Source organism: Lactuca sativa, chromosome 4 (assembly GCF_002870075.4).
Source record: "Lactuca sativa cultivar Salinas chromosome 4, Lsat_Salinas_v11, whole genome shotgun sequence".
Lineage (NCBI taxonomy): Eukaryota > Viridiplantae > Streptophyta > Magnoliopsida > Asterales > Asteraceae > Lactuca > Lactuca sativa.
This window is the reverse complement of record NC_056626.2, coordinates 294,172,405-294,190,264: the sequence shown is the minus strand read 5'-3', so window position 1 is coordinate 294,190,264 and position 17,860 is coordinate 294,172,405. Positions and strand designations below refer to the sequence as shown.

The window sequence follows — 17,860 nt, the reverse complement described above, 5'->3', positions numbered from 1 at the left end:
ATTGCAATTTGAGTGTTAAAACTGTTTTTTAAAGACAAAATATTTATAAAATAAAAACTACAAAAAGTTTGTATATTTGAACCGAGATAACTTGTACACCAACTAACTAAAGCCAATTTGACACAAAATAGAAAACACCACAAAAAGTTCCTCTTCACAAGCAACATCAACAAAATGAAATGAAACTTGAAAACCCAAAAACAAATTTCACGGAGAAGAGCATTAAAAGATGTTTGAATAACCTATATGTTAACCTTGGGTACTATTTGATAGACCTGACAATAGGGCGGGTTTGGATCAAACACATTTTGCGTAAATCTCAAAATAACATTTATTAAATAAAACAAATGTTATTTAAATAACACATTACGTACTCGAGGACTTTCGAATGAAATTAAAATCATTTTTGTAGTAACTTCATATTGGTTTTTGACCGTCGATTGCATTGATAGAGAATAACAACTGCAAACTTTCTTCTGATTGATAAATGACTATTTGGTTGATGAAATATAAATGAAATGACATCATGTTTCTTGGTAGAATACTGAAAGTCTAGAAGTCGAGTCATCGATCCTATGTAAAAACAGTTTAGTCTTTGGCTTTTTTTCTTTGGACTTTTGATTAGAATTAGAAGTAAACTTTAGGTTGTATAAATATAAATTTATAATTCTAAAATTTATATGGGATGAGTTATAAACGGAACGGATCGGTGATGATTCATACCTGACCATTTTAATAAAAGGGTTAGCAGGTACAAGTTGTTAACGGATAAACGGATCAAAAATTATGCTCCAAACTCATAAAATTATTAAGGGTTTGGATCGGATGAGGGTCAAAAACCGCTCCATTGTCAAACTTACTATTTGATGATGTTGTACTACCTTTTACCCTCACATAACTAAATTCTAGTGAAAAAAAATGAAACATGTTACAGTATTAAACTAAAAATCGAAACTTCAAGATATGATGATAGAACATGGTTATTATTTTAACAGAACTATTACAAAACTGGAATATAAAATGACATAAAAAGTAGGCTGAATGGGACACTAGCTAAGACGAATAGGTGAAGTGGTGTACTGGATGTGCTTTTTAATCTCAACCACTACGAGATCCTTTCCAAATTTCAAGCCCTATATTTATTGAGAATGCATGTACATGGTAACAATATTTTTGTATCCATGTGTAACATAAATAAATAAAATAATTAAAAGTAAACTATTAGCAAAATGTTGTAATAATATACTCGTAGATCAAGATTTATTGTTTTGTGTGAATGTTTAACTTTCCAATTAGAAATTACTCGAAGTGTTTGAGATAATACTACTATTTTATAGTGTTTTTACATGATGTTTTAAACCATAAACTTCAAAACTCGTTTTTATTAAAATGATGTTCCAAAACATAAAGCATTAGAACAAATTATAATAATTACATAGCAACATTAGCAAAGCCGAAGATTAGTATTTGAATATTGAAATTTAACAACACTTTCTTTTGAGATTATATCACAACCTAAATACATGATGCCACAAAAGGCTTCCATCAAAATTTATGAGATCCACTCAATTTGGTATCTTTGGGTTGAACTTTAAGCCCAACAACAGCAACTGCAATCATTACAGATAAATCAACTAATAAATTTCATTATCCAAACAAACTCAGAAGTAAGTACATAGTGTCATTAATAATTTTGTAAGGTTAAGAGGGTATTTGAGATTTCATTTTGATCCTTAAAAGAACTTTTTATAAAAATGACTTATTGACTTATGGTGGTAGGAAAAAAAGTTTTCAAAAAAAGTGTTTTGATTAGTTTTTGTGGTGGGAAAAAGTCAAATAAGTCAATAAGTTGTTTTTAAAAAAAACAATGTTTGCCTTGGGTATTTTAAACTAATACCGACTTTTACAACTCAAAAAAAAAAAAAAAAAATTAAAACAAGAGTTTAAAATGAGTTGCAATCCATGTACCTTGTTCAAATTTGTGGCTATCTTGACTCTTGAGTAATGAAATCAAAGAAAATGGAGAAGATAGAAGATGAAGAGTGATGTCATTCAAATTTGTGGCTGAGTTTTCAATCAATGCTCATGAAATCCAAAAAACCACCAAACAATACTGCAAGTCTGCAACACCCTTGTCTAACTTTCCACCCTCTCCTATCTGATGTGAATAAATCAAAGGTGCCAAATTTCAGATAAATCAATTATTTTATAGTCTCTTTGTGTAAAATTTAGTAAATGATTGAAACATCAGACTTTTCCATACAAAAAAACTAAAAACAGTAGGACTAAATGCAACAGAAAGCAACCTACTTTCATTTCTTCCTCTTATAACAAATAAACCAATGATCATATATTGCTATTTCTAGCATTTAACCCTAAATACTACAAAAGCTGATAGTTTACATACCTTTGATATATTTCACATGTTTTTGGAAGTATGCAAGTTTATGAAAATCTTTAAAGCAAAACTGTTGTAGCCTCACTTGGAGTAAACCCTAACTTCTGCATCTCCTCCAGCCATACTTTACCTTCAGCCGCCCTACCATGTCTGTAAAACCCATGCACCAAAGTCTCATAAGTCCACTGATTCGGCTTATACCCTTTCTCACAAATCTTCCGGAACAATCTAGAAGCATCGTCCACCTGTTTCTTTATTAGTTTCCTCAAAAGCATGTTGTATGTGTATATATCAAGTGGAAAACACTTCCCCACTACTTCCTCCAACTCATTAATATCTATATCGTCTCTAAACCGATCAGAAAACAACCCGACCAACTCGCCGAGTTTCCACATAGGTGACGACTGAGTCGACTCGGTTGACTCAGTGGGTAGTGAGTCAACCCAAGTGCTGTATAGGTTTTGATCTTTTAAAGAATATAGAAGCAAACTGTTACCGATAAAAGACGATAAAGGACACCCAACTTGAATCATGTCATTGATAACATCCATGACTTTGTCATATCTTTTGTATTTGCATAAAACGTAAATTAACTCTTCGTAACATTCGATACTTGGTTTGACCATTTTACCCTTCTCTCTAATTTCCAAAAATATACTCAACGCAACATCCGGTTTATTTGCTTTGCATAGACCAACAACCATCGTGTTACATATTTTTCTCCCGATTTTTCGTCTTTTCAAAATATCGTAAAATAACATCAACGCATCCGATGTTTTCCCACTTTTTAAATAACTTTTCAACATTAAAACATCCGAACCCAAATTCGGAGAAATCCCACTTCTTTTCATCATTTCATACACTTCTTTTGCTAAATCAGGTCTTTTAGCAAGACCAGCTCCTTCTATAAAATAATTAAAAAACGTACAATTGGGTTCATGTAAAGACAATTGCATTTCCAACAATTTTTCAAATTGTTTTTCAGGATTTTCCATTTCACATACACTTTGAACCACACCTCGAAACAATTCCCTCCCAGGAGTACGACCTTTTTCTTTCATTTCTATCAATAATCTTGTTGCAATATCGCCTCTATTGTGTTTTATAAACCCGTTTATCAAAGTATTGTAAGCACATCCGGTTGTTACTTTATCAAGAAGGGTGAGTTCCCCATGTATGATATACCCGTCTTCTAACTTTCCCTTACTACAAAGGGCGTTTATGTACTTTTCGTAAAACTTATTGCTTAACAAAATCCCATGCTCTAATGCTACATGAAAAAACTCCTTCATCATCTCGAGATTTTCCACATTGCATAAAGCATCTGCCAAGATAGAAAACGGGATTTTTCCCGGGAAATACCCTTGGTCGATTGAGTTGTTTAAAATACGATATGCATCAATGACGCTTCCGTCCCTACAAAGGGTATTCATTAAATAATTAACAGCCATTGAACTCAAAGATAATCCAATCTCTGTTCTTGAATCGTATAATCTTAAAGCAACATCCACCATTCCTGCTTTACAAAAGAAGCATAGAACAATGTTCATTGTTAACTCATCTGGAGGGATATTGTTTTTCATCATTTCAATCACTAAATCACATACTTCTTCGAGTCTGTTTTCTCTTAGAAGTCTTAAAATCAAGGAGTTGTAACGGAAAACATCCGGAACATAAACAGCCGTCTTTTGGTTCCTAGTTTTTTGCAAAAACTCCATAGCTCCATCCAGCTTTCTAGCACGAACGAGTTCCCGAATCCATATATCATAAACATGAAATTCCCCAAATTCATCGACTAATTTCCCAGCTTTTTCAAATTCATCATTCTTACATAATGCATCAACAAGAGCACCAACTATATAACCACTACTCTTTATTTTAATCCCACTATTAATCACCCCACGAAGATAACTTTCTGCTTTATCAAACTCCCTTTTTCTACAAAAACCCTTGACCAAAATTGAATGAGTGATTTCTGATTCAAACCCACGAATCTTGATCTGTCTAGCAACTGATTCAACTTCATCAAAATAACCCTCTTCCACTAAAGCATTTAAAAGCACATGATAAGCAAAATCGTCTAAATCAATACCTTGGTATCGCATTCGGCCGAATAATTGAAGGGCAATTTCGGGTTTTCCTGCAACAGCATAACCCATGACCAAAATGTTGTGAAAATTAGGCATGTGACCTCCTCGATGTTTGTTATACCTTTCTAATAAATCAAACATTTTTGACATCAGTTTTGCTCTTGAAAGAATCTTGAAAATTGCATTGAATGTGGCACGTGTATGGTGAAACCCTTGTTGTCTCCCGGCCCAATCAAAGAACTTTGTGCAAGATAAAACGTCTTTTACGTATGACAAAACATCAAGAACAAGTGACTCTGTGAGGCGTAGATTTAGAGAAGATAAAGCTGCATCTATGGCTTCATGTTGCACTACAAAATCCTCATTTTCACTGATGCTGCCATTAGAAGATAGGATTTGATGTATTTGGTCAAGAAAAGGGTTCCCACTTGACTTGAACCATTCGCGAAATGTTAGAGCCAAATCTTCTGCTTGTAATTTATGCAGGGGTGATGAATAAGATGGAAATAATGGGTTTAAACTGAGAGCGTTCGATGTGGTGGATGATGTTATTGTTGAATAGTTGAAGGGATTGTTGTTATTGAGAGGAGAAATGAGGGATCTGATGGAATTTTGCTTTAGGTATCTTAGTCTCACCATAATTTGTGAAGTGGATTTGTTGTAAGCTACTGCATTAACACTGCCTTAGGGGCAAACTTTTATTTCTTGATGTCTGCATCCCACCTATGAACCTATAAATCAACCAAAAACAAATACATTAATTAATATTCAGGAAATTAACTCAAGTGGACATGAAATTGCTATCCAAGTTCAATTGGGATTTGGGAATGGTCATGCATTCATCCGAATAGTGTAAACGTCTTAAAGAATCATATTTAATCCAAAACTCATCTCAACAGCTGTGATTGGGCATAAACCATGGTATCAAGCAAGTAATTATGCAACAATCAGAAATTCAATAGCATATAGATCTTATAAGAGTTTGATTGAAGCTAGTTAACCTCGCTTATCCACCAAGCTATGTAAAGTTAACGTCTTGGTATTACTTGAAGTCTACATTGGCATTGAACATAGAACTGGGTAAACACAAATAAAATCCATGGATTAGAAATAGAGATGCCCTAAGTTCGTACAGTTTTTCTACTAGTTATCAGACAGTATATCTTTTTTATGATATGCAGTGCTTCATTTCTAAATCCTAGATAAGCGAAAAGATATTAAACGACCTAAATCAGTAGTTCCTTTATATACATACTAGCTTCATTCAATTGGAATCGGAAGCAAAACGCTGAATCAAATACATTTACTGGTAATGTCGTAAAGCAGGATGGAGCAGCAATCCGGCGATGGGAGAAGCAGCATGCCGGAGATGAAAGGAGACGGCGACTGTCGGGGGGCTGACGTCAAGGCGAGGAGAGATGGGACGAGAGAGAAGAAAACGCTACCCAAACTACCAATCGTTTGATTTACTTTCTTTTCAGGGAAAATAATATAATTAAAATAAAAGATACTCCCTCCTTCCCAATATTATAGTCCATCTTTCCTTTTTGGTTTGTCCCAAAATAATAGTCCACTTCTAAAAATAAATAACATTTTTACCAAAATACCTCCTCATTATTACTTAACCAACTAAACATTTAATTGAACATTAAATGCAAAGTAAGAACAAAACTGTCATTTTATTATATAAAGTTAGTGGTAATTAATGCTTTTCTTAATCTGTGTGTTTTTTGTCCGTGGACAATAATATTGGGACGAAGGGAGTATATCCTAATATTTTGGTTAGTTTACGTTTTAGTTACAAATTAAATTTTGTTTGAAAAAAAATATATTAAAGGCTAAATCTTCGAAATAACCCTAGGCAGCTGGTTTCACAGATTTAAACGGTATCTAGTCTTTTTTTGTTAATTGATCCAAATTTTGGTGGTTTTTTTTCATTAATTTATCAAAATTTTGGTGTTTTTTCATTATTTTTTACCAATAACCAAAATATTTGGATTTTAAAGGAACTGATATTTCCACTTAAAAAATTAATACATCCACATAAGATACAATATCATTGTAGTTATCATACAAATCAGTAAAGCATACATTTTGTGGATGAATAAATGCCTTAAGTCCAAATATCACTTCCCTTAACAAATGTATCTTATATGATCTAAGTTACTATGTACCATTCTTCGTCTTCTTTTATTACACTCTTTTTTAGGCTCACCGTGTGTTTTCATCGTCGTAGTCGAACCCAACAACAAAAAGGTCACTCACAATCATCGTTAACTCCATCGATTTTCCAAAATAATCAATTCATAACTTTGTGATCATCTTTCAATCTCCAAATGAAGAAAGGAGAAAGTCGTTGTTGATCACGTGAATGTCCTTATTACCTAACCATGACTTGAACCATGGTTCAAACACTCTGATGTTCTTATTACCTATCCATGACTCGAACCATGGTTCAAACTCATACACTAATGGCGTTAGCCATAGTGTTGTTAACAAAAGAAGAAAAATCATACATGGTTCCACCACTGATATCTTGACTCAAGTCTTACTTGACCCTCATTATTGTAATGTCCTGAATATAGTAGTAAATTTTTCATTTTCAAAACAATAAATCCGTACAACTATTTTCTTAAAATCTAATCAGAGACAATGTATTTTTCAAACATCAAAGTAATACAATAATATTATGTGCGGAAAAAGTATGGGTGAGAATTTGGACCGGACCGGACCAAACCGAACCGGACGGGCTCTTAAACTGAATCGGTTTCGGAGAATATTGTTGATTGTGGACCGGACTGGATGAGACTTATAAGGTCCAGGTCCAGGTACGGGTTTTCCGGTTCTTGGACTCGTTTGGACCGATATAACTTTATATGCATACAGTACAACTTGTTAAAATGCGTTTTTGGGGTTTGATACAAATCGTTAAAATTAATATGTTGTTGGGTTTGATACATTACAACTCGTTAAAGTGAATATTTTTTTGGGTTTGATATGGTACAACTCGTAAAAATGGATATGTTTCCGTTTCTTGTGCCCTTTGGACGAGTTAAACTTTGTTTGTTTATACTTTATACTATTTGTTTGAAAAATTGTAACTTATTGAATGTAACACCAAAACAACAAAATTATAGTCTAAAACCATCTAAAAACTCTAAATTACATGTTGGAAAAAACCGAAAGTAAATCCGACTTAGAACAAATGAGATATGCTTGTTTAAAGAATTTTACAGAATACAAAGGTTTAAATTCCTTGTTGAAAAGTTGAAATATTCCAGTTTTGATATCTCGTCTTTGAATGATTGTAACTCATTGCATATAATACCAAAAACAACAAAATTATTGTTTAAAATCATCTATAAACTCTAAATTACACGTTGGTAAAAAGTGCATGTCAATCCAACTTAAAACGAATGAGATGTGTTTGTTTAAAGAATTTCACAGAATACAAAAGTTTAAATTTTTTGTTGAAAAACAGAAATATTCGAGTTTTGATATCTCATCTTTGAATGATTGTAACTCATTGAATATAACACGAAAAACACAAAATTATAGTCTAAAATCATCTAAAAGCTCTAAATTACATGTTGGAGAAACACATTGTAAATCCGACCTAAATGAATGAGATATACTTGTTTAAAGAATTTAATAGAATACAAAAGTTTAATTTTTTTGCTAAAAGCTGAAATATTTCAGCTTTGATATCTCATCTTTGAAGGATTGTAACGCATTGAATATAACACCAAAAATAATAAAATTATAGTCTAAAAACATCTACAAACTCTAAATTACACGTTGAAAAAAGTTGCACGTTAATCCGAATTAAAACGAATGAGCTATTCTTTTTAAAGAATTTCACAAAATATAATTTTTTTTAAAAAAAAATAAGCCAATCCAAAACCGGTTTTTACCTAGAAGCGGTCGGACCGATTTTTCTCAAATCCTAAAACCAAGGACCAGCCTAGGGGTCCAAAAAAAAAACAGTCTGATCCGGTCCGGTCCGGTCTACGGGTTCTGTCACACCCCCAAACCAGACGGCGGAAACGTCCGGGGGCTGTTGTGACTCAATTGAATACCATAACATTGTATATATATGAAACGTAACAACATTCGTCACCATGCATTAATATAGTACAACCAGTAAAGTTTACATGAAATACATTGTTTACACGTTACATTCCCAAAATAAATTGTTCGATTCGTACATAAATAAACTGCAAGCCATCACTGAATATGATTCCTTTGATTCACTGGTTCCCTGAGAATACAAGTATTTTGAAAAACGTCAACATATGAAATGTTGGTGAGTTCATAAGTAGTGTTTGAAATCCAATGTTTTGTATTGTTTGAAAACCACCAGAAAATCCGATATTTTCTGAAAATAGTATAGTCAAAAAGGTGTGAAGATCCATAGGTATGCTTGTTTGTTTCTATACTTGTAAAACAATTGTTCGTTAAAGTTGTATGTATTTCGAATCTGTATGTATTGAAAAACCCTAGGAAAACCCGATGTTTTCCTAATTCTTTGAATTCCATGAATTTACATTGAAACCATTGCAACGCGTGAAGTTATCAATACCAGGCGACATTGGATTATTTTTTAGCATGATTATTTGCTACAAACACGCGTTACACAAACGACTAGTCTATAGCTATACTAACGATCCCGTAGGCGTCGTCCGTACTAATCACGTTATCCAACCGCCCTGACTACGTGTAGTCCCACATCCGAAGAGAAAGAGGACACGAAGGCCTCGATGACTCCATTAACCGGTTGGGGATAAAAAGGTACGAGGGGTCCCCGACCCGCCTCGCATAAAAAAAGGTAGACTCTACTAGCAATACCAAAGGACCCTTGGGGACCAGTAGTATACAAGCCATTGAAAGTCCATTTACGTTGTGTCAGATCGGTAAAACCCAACACTTCGTAAGATAGAGGTCTTCGGGCCTTAAGATCAGGTCATTGGGCTAGCTAGGCTCAACAAACAAGATTTTACACTTTTGGGGCCCAAAGATGGTGCGTAGACGTCTGTGCACACTCGCATGTATATTGAATTCCCAAACGTTATTCGTATGAATCGCAGTGTCGTCGTGTTAGTAGTTTCGGATTTTCATTGGTTCGAGACCGAACCAATTCGTTTCACAACGATTTTTGGTATTGTAGTGTATTGTATTTCGTCGATAGTCGCGGTGCCATTGTTTGATCAAATTGCATGTATTGAATTAGCCTTGAAAGTTTTCTGTTTTCAGCCCCTCATTGTTTGTAAAATTTACTTTTTCAACCCTTTAATTAAATACTTTCCGGTTTGGTCCTTAAATCAATTTTCTTGACATTTTAACACCAAAAATTATTGAAATTGATATTTTTCAGCATATTTTTCAATGAAAACAGTTTAAGTCCCTGAAATTTCAGTTTTCTCGGTTATAACCCTTCTTTTCGCAACTTTGACAATTTTGGCCCAAATTGTAAAATTTTTGCAACTTTGGTCCTTTTTAAATTCAAAAAGCATTTTAAACCTTTGAAAAGGACTTGGAACACTTATAGTCCACTGTTTTACAGAAAAACACAGTTTTGGCCCTCCAAAACAGAAAATTCTCGCATAATGGGCCTCATTGGGCCGAAAATGTCATTTTTAGCCCATTAAGCTTGAAATTTATGTTTTTAATCCTCTAAATGAGTATATTTCCAGAAATTGTTTTATTGAAACTGTTTTGACACACCTCATCCATCAGAATTCGTGATATGTCAATTTGGGCCCTTAATTTTGTATTTTTCACATTTTAGGTCCAAAAATTTGTGTTTTTAGCCCAAAGAAATTGTTACTAAACCACTTAGCTATTTTTCTAGAAACACTTTGTATGTAGAAATATATTTGATGTTAAAATCATTTAACATAAGGTATATCTCGGTTTTGAGGGGTTTTATGGCTAGATCCAACATTATAACACACAAAAGCATACATATAAGCATGGAAATCATACAAAGCATACAAACACATATAGATATACACTTTCACTTGTATTCCCCCCCCCCCCACAAAACTCATAAAAACAGAAAATAGGGGGTATGAAGCTCACCTTGGTGTGTGATTTCGGTTTTTGAAGAAAAGATGGAAGAAAACTTGGTGATTTTTGGCCTTAGCACTCTTTCCTTGAAGATCTCGAGTTTGGTATGCTTCTAAGATGTAAGATCACGATTTTTGTATGGATTAGGAAAATATTTTGATGTCAAGAAGAATCTAAGTCATAGATCCAAACATAATCTTACCTTAGATGAAGAATTTGTGGGAATTTCCTCTTGAATGCTCCCTAAATTTCGTGATCTTTAAGTGGAGAGGGAGGGGTGTTCTTGAGAGAGTTTGAGAGATTTTTGTGAGTGTGTGTGTGTGAGTATGGCCGAGAGTGAGAGAGAGGAGAGGATAGAAGTGATTTTGAAGTGATGTTGCATGGAAGAATGGGATATAATGCATGGATATCCAATGAATAAAAATGAGGTGGCATGGTAAAGTCAACTCTCCTCTTGGGCTTGATTTGGGCCGAAAACATGGAGGAAAAAAAAAAGAAATTTGGGCCTTTTGCTCCTAAGCCCAATATTTGAGTTAGCCTTGGGTATGTTTTAAGTCTAAAAGAATGTGGTAGGATTTTTATATTTTTATTGGACTAGTTTAGGTTATTTATGGTTCATAGTTATTAATTTATTTCATTCTAGGCCCAACATGGCCCAAAATGTTGAAATAAATTAGTGTGGGTCCAATTAGAGCCCAATTAGGGTTCTAAGCCCATGATAGTCTAATTGGAAGCTTATTGGTCCATTTGGATCCAATAAGGGAGTCCTAGTCCAAAAGGGACTTAAACAAGGACTTCTAGGGTCTCCAATTGTTTGATGACTATTTGTAGTACTTGTATGATGTATTGGATTGAAGTTTTTGATGTTATAATAGTAGGTGTCAATCATGTTCATTAGCTTGAATGTATAGATTACATGACACAAAATTTCCGGTTGTGACAGGTTCAAATGCTCACCCCTATGGAAAAGCCATCAGGGGATGTTGTGTAGTCAAGTTGGGTCTTTCCCCATGGAACTGGAAGTACCTTAAAAAATGTTTTAACCATAAACTGTAAGCACAAAGCTTAGTGAGTTCCTTAAAATACCATATAACATACATATCAATGGGCACATCCTATACATTTGGCCCAACCCATTATATCGGGCTCATCCCTTCAAACCAATGGGACCACCCTAACATGTATACTAATAGGCCCAACCCAACACACTATGCAAGAGTCACAAAGACAGCTAGCATCCTACACAATATAGTAGGAAGACTCACCTGACTCACGAATCAGCTAACCCACAGCTCAATGCCCCGCAACAGATGTTACAATACTCTTATCGAAACATACAAGGTCCAACCTTAGTCTACACACTAAATCCATAAATCTTGATCAAAAGTCAACCCAAGTCAACAAGTCAACGGTTAAGGTCAAAGTCAACAGCCAAAAACATCAACCATTGAGCCTCACGTCGTGACTAACCCTTAGTCACGTCATGAGAGCACACTCGGCCTGATTCCAACTTGAATCGCTCCAACTCAGCCAAATCGGTCACTGATAACCCACTCAACAAACATCACAATGTGAACCCTCCTTGGTCACGTCGTAAGCATAAACAGGACAAGATGGTTGTGGATTCCATCGTCGTCATGTCGTGACACCCTCATGGCTACAACGTGACCATTGGCTAAAGCAACATCTTAATGATTTGAGTCCTTAATCTAATAAGTCTTAACTCCAACTTTTCTAAAATCTTAAGGGTACTCTAGAGGTCCATAAAACGACAACTTTATGGACATGCATGCTCCATGCATGTCCTTTATCCAATCTAGGGCAAAGGCCAAGAAAATGACTCCAAACTCATGTAATGATTCCACACAACCAATCCCATATATGAACCAAATAATACTCAGAAGGTTTCAAGGATCCATTAAGTTACCAACTTTATGGAATTCCATCACTTCAAATTACTTAAAGTTGAAGATAAAGGGGCAAGGACTTAAATCTAGCAACCTAGAAACATAAATGTTGAATCTTGGAAACTTATAAAGGTCCAAAATGAGCACAAGATGTTGATGATAAGGTTTCTTTACTGGAACAACACTCTAGAACTCTTCTTCTTGAAGCTATCAAAGCACCAAAATGAGCAAAGAACCACAAAGAGGGATTATGATTAGGATTTTTGAGATTTGATGGTGATAGAGGCTGATAAGGAACCCTAAAATCCAACTAATATGGTTTAAATATGAAGGAAACGCTTAAAGATCATAGGCTTGGGCTACAGGCGCCTTCATGTCGTGACTGCCTATGTGTCACATTGTGACCACAGTCCAAATATGTGTTCCTCATTTTGCTTGTCACATCATGACCAACCTATAGTCATGTCGTGACACCCGATTTTTCCCAAAAACCAAACCTTTGGGTCTTTAATGTACTAAGTCGAACCATTTTGGAAAACGGATGTCATAGTTTCCCTACAAAAGGGCTTAAAAACCACGAAGAATGGACCATCAAGCTTAAAAAAACAACATGGGTAAAAATAAAATTCAACTTGGTATCATGTACTGAAAACCATGAAGAGTGTTAAATCTAGTTGTAAAAAAAGTCAACAGGTTATCCATTATAAACTATTAAACTATTAATTTGGTATATCTACGAGTTATCTATCAAGAAGATTGTGTTCTGATCTTTATCAAGAAGTTCATCATTTATCGGTTTTCTTCTTGCCAAAAACTAAAGCATTCCGGAAGCCCCAAATAGACTAAAACATAATAATGACAACCGCCTGCAAATATTTCCTTGGCGCATTATTAATATTCATTGACGTACTGTAGTATACGATGGGAAATCAACCCCCACCAATAACCAACCTATTGCTAAATGGAAGAAATCGAGTTACACTCATAATCAATGAACATGTTCAATAGAATCTGGTTGCATATTATAAATCAGACACAAAAATGTGTTGACATCAATTGTAATTTTGCCACAACCACTAGGAAATGGATTTTGAGGTGGTGTGGTATCCCAATTGGGCAGTTTGCTAGAGTTACGGATTTCATTGACTACGATGCAAAGTGGGGCAATTGCTTGGGAAAATGCAAGATCATTACATCCGTCTTATACTGTCTACTTTAGTGTATATGGATGGCGAGAAATAACAAAGTGTTTAACTAGAGTTTCGCATCCCTTATGAAGATTGTTGATAATGTCATGTCTTTATCATTTTAATGATGTAATCATAGAGTTAACTTAACACCTACTAATTGGGTTTATTAGTGTTGTCTGCCCCTTTCTTTTCTAGACTTGTAATTGTACCTTTTATCCCTCCCATGTTTTTAGCTCCTTACTAGTCATGGTGAGTGGTTTCTAATTTATTTGTCGTTTTCAAAAAAACCAAACCACATCTCATTCCAAAAACTAGTCAAAGTACCATCCCTACCTTTTCTTGAAAAGGAATCTAAGTTTGAAGATAGAAAGATGATCACAAAGTTGTAAGTACATGATTTTTGAAAATCGATGGAGTTAACGATGCTTATGAGTGAGTTTTTTGTTGTTAGGTTCGACAACGACGATGAAAACATGCAATGAGCCTAGAAAAAGTGCAAGAAAGAAGACGGTAAATAGTACACATTAACTTAGATCATATATTATACATTAGTTTAAAGGTAATCTTCGGAAAAATCCAAATATTTTGGTTATTGGTAAAGAAAATAATGAAAGTGCCCTAAAAGTTTGATTAATTAATTAAAAAACCTCAAAATTTGGATCAATTAACGAAAAAAAGATGAGATACTGGCTAAATCTATGAAACCGACCATAAAGGGTTATTCCGAAGTTTTAGCCGGTAATCTGTCTTTTTTTGTAGATAAAATTTAATTTGGGACTAAACCGTAAAATGACCCAAAATATTATGACTATATTGGAGATTTCCTTCAAAATGACCATAATCAAATTTTAAAACTTTTACAATATAATGGCAGAAAGAATCAAAAAATTTTAAATTAATCATTTCGTCACCTTTTTACAGGTCAAAGAAAATTTTAAATTAATCACTTGCGAAGGTAATGTTATGATAATTCTTTCTTTTCGCAGGTCATTTGTAAAATAAATTTTAAAATTAATCACTTGCGAAAGGTAACATTATGATAACTCTTTTATAAGCACTATGTATTAACCTTTTCTCTTTTTTTGTTTTTTGCAAATTTTGAACGTCATAAAGGATGCTACTAATTATAATCGCTATCATTAGTAGTACGCTTTAAAACATAAATGATACTACCATTAATAAAAAACAAAATTGATAATACTAATCATAATCCATATCATTAGCAGTAGACTTTAAATGCAACTGGTATTGTTAAAGGTTACAAGTCGTAAACAATTATAGCCGCGAATATAACCCTATTACAAACCAAATATATCTTCAACCTCTTATTTTGAGTTTCAAGATGTGTTACCGACCTAAACAACTGATCATTTATCAACGAATTGTTATGACCTTTTTCATCATCAACCCAACAAATAAATCTACATCGTAGTCCCTATGAAATTAATAAATTCTAGATTAGGGTTAACTAGTGACTACTTGATATCTCTAGAAATATAAATAAAGGGGAGACCGAAAACATGCTACTATTTTTTTGGACAAGCATAAAATTGTCTCGAGGTCCTTATAACCACTTTACTTCCACAATTACGACATGTCATTTGGTACATTTAATCAAAGATACTCCACAATCATGGTAAGCTTCTTAAAGACAATTTATGAAGTATATATAGATGGTTAGCGGAGTATGCCACCATTCAATTGCCATTTCACTAGTTAATTGTCATTTAACTAGTGAATTGCCATATATATCACTTTAACTACAAAAATGTTCACATTGACTACGAAAAGTACACTTTGTCATACAACTAGTAAATTGTCATTTGAGTAGTGAATTGTCATGTCACTTTGACTATGAAAATATACATATTGACTATGAAAAAAATACATTATGTCATACAACAAGTAGACTGTCATTTGTATAGTTATTTGTCATATCACTTCGACTACGAAAATGTACACATTAACTATGAAAAAAATATACTTTGTCATACAACAAGTGACTTGCTATTTCATCAATGAATTATCATGTCACCATGAATTTTAATATTTTATAGCTACCTTCTATGTGTAACTTTTTATATGGGTGTAATGAAATAAGTATTATCACCTTTAATTTAGAAAATTCTAAAAACAACACAATTATCCTATTTACGAGCTTAAAAAGCATGACTTTATAACCTCCAAAATTAGAGTGTGATATGTCAATGGATAGTCCTGCTGAGGATTATTAGCCACAAGCACACATCAAAAGGTAACGAAAACAATCAAAAGATTTACCTAAGTGTGCATGTATCCTAGAATTTGGGGTTTACTGGTTTTAGCAATGTATTTAAAAAACAACAACTACTACTAACCTCTTTATTGCTTATTTGTGATCTCGTAACTACTAGTTCTTTGTTATTGGTTGTCACACCCCGAAATCGATGGCGGAAACGTTCCGGGGCGGAGGACGTCATGTAAAGTATCACAACCAATGTACATAGCAAGCATAGTAAACACAACCATTACATTACATCGGAATATTTCCATTTGTTTGGAAGCAAAGTAATACATGTTTATATATACATCAGTATAACAAAAGTATAGACGAGACTTCTATATGCATCGCCTTCTCCAAAAGTAAGCGGGATAGTTGTCTAACGTGAACCTGAGAATACAAGCAGTTTTAGAAATATCAGCATAAAGCTGGTGAGTTCATAAGCGGTTGGTTTCTGGTGAAAGAAAATGTTCCTTTGAGTTTACGAAAAGTTGTTTCCCAAGAAAATCTCATATTTTCTTATAAAAGAAGTTTGGTTATCCATATGTTAAACAACTTGTTTATGAAAAGTTACGTTATCCCAGGAAAAACCCTTATTTTCCTTAAAAGTTGGTGGTTGGTTATTGATCCGGAATGAAGTGTACAAGTATCTACCATACTTATATCGTTAAGTGAAGTTTCCCTGAAAGTTTAGTTATCCTTGAAAAGTACATTAGTTTTAACACGTATATCAAACTAATCAGTAGGTTGTGAACAAATACCTAAGGGTATTACTAATACCCTCTAGTAATCAAAACAATTATTACTTTGAGGTTAGTTCACTAGGTTCTTTATTACTTAAAAGTAAATCTCCATTATCTAAGTTGCGAGTTCTATGACCATACAATAAACTGGATACGGCTCGTAACGGGGGCCAATATCATTTTATGACTTTGTCACTTGTAGACCTGTCGGTCCCACTGTAGCTAGCAGCAAGGTGCAGGATAGTCAGTCCCGTATAGATCTATACACACAAGTCACGTTCTCCCTCCAGGAGATTCTGGTTACAGGGTTAGTCCTACACTCTCGATTCCGGGGAAGTGTTACCAAGGACATTCTCCAATCTTAAGAATAACGAATTTCCAAGTAATAATATGGAAAGTCCCGTTTTATGATTGGCATAAATCCTTTGTAAAATATAAAATATAACATTTTATAATGAGTTTCACAAATTTCCTTGTTTTAGTTTGAAAACTAACTCTACAAGTTAATCTCTAAATCAGTTGGTAAAAACGGTTTTCTGTGTTAAAAGCATACAGAACATATAAGTATTTCATACGAAATAATAGGTTTTGTGTACAAGTTCCCTTGTACTTTTGCTTGTATTCCCCCCTGAAAACATGAAAAACTCGGAAAAAGGTAGGGGTATGAACTCACCAGACAAGGATGTGTCGGGTAGGACGCTAGGTGTCAATTTAGGACTTGAACGCATGCGAGGGTCCTATGTAAAATGAAGTGTTACATAATTGTATCTAATTAGACATTGAACCACTAATTAAGTGAGATAATACACTCTGATGCGTGAGAACACCTTATTTCAAGTGTTAGGAATGATACGGGTTGCATCTAAGGAGTTTATGGCCTCAATAAGGAGTTTACTCTTCAAGAGTAAGCCCTTATGGGTGTTTACGGCCCAAAGACCATATCCCCCATGAGCTTATGACCGTAAACTTATGGGTGGGGTGTTTTTGGGTGTTCAAAGGTCTCATATTGCATAAGGGAAGGTTCTAAGGTTGATTCAAGGGCTATGGAAGTGATCGGGACTTGAAATGACCTTGGAAATGGGGTTTATGGTTCTTGAAGGACCCTTGGTGAGTTTACTGCCGTAAACACATGAGTTTACGACCGTAAACTCATGCTTGGCCCATTCTTGCATGATTTGGTGCTTCAAATGAAGGGGTACAAGG

The 17,860-nt window shown here is 34.2% G+C and overlaps 1 protein-coding gene across 6 annotated transcripts; it reads right to left on the bottom strand.

The window, feature by feature from the left end:
• Positions 1–1,352: 1,352 nt before the first annotated feature.
• On the bottom strand, positions 1,353–5,953 carry LOC111879906 (pentatricopeptide repeat-containing protein At1g71210, mitochondrial). 6 transcript variants are annotated; one of them, XM_023876333.2, is made up of 5 exons: positions 5,744–5,953; positions 5,490–5,564; positions 2,408–5,219; positions 1,969–2,158; positions 1,353–1,610 (listed from the first exon to the last, which is right to left on the bottom strand). In XM_023876333.2, exon 3 carries the CDS (start codon positions 5,125–5,127, stop codon positions 2,458–2,460), a length of 2,670 nt encoding a protein of 889 aa, XP_023732101.1. In that variant the 5' UTR covers positions 5,128–5,219; positions 5,490–5,564; positions 5,744–5,953; the 3' UTR covers positions 1,353–1,610; positions 1,969–2,158; positions 2,408–2,457. The 6 variants fall into 6 exon arrangements, with proteins under 6 accessions (XP_023732101.1, XP_023732106.1, XP_023732102.1 ...); XM_023876338.2 differs by having other exon boundaries at positions 5,790–5,953; XM_023876334.2 differs by lacking the exon at positions 5,490–5,564 and having other exon boundaries at positions 5,715–5,953.
• Between the last annotated feature and the right edge of the window lie 11,907 nt (positions 5,954–17,860).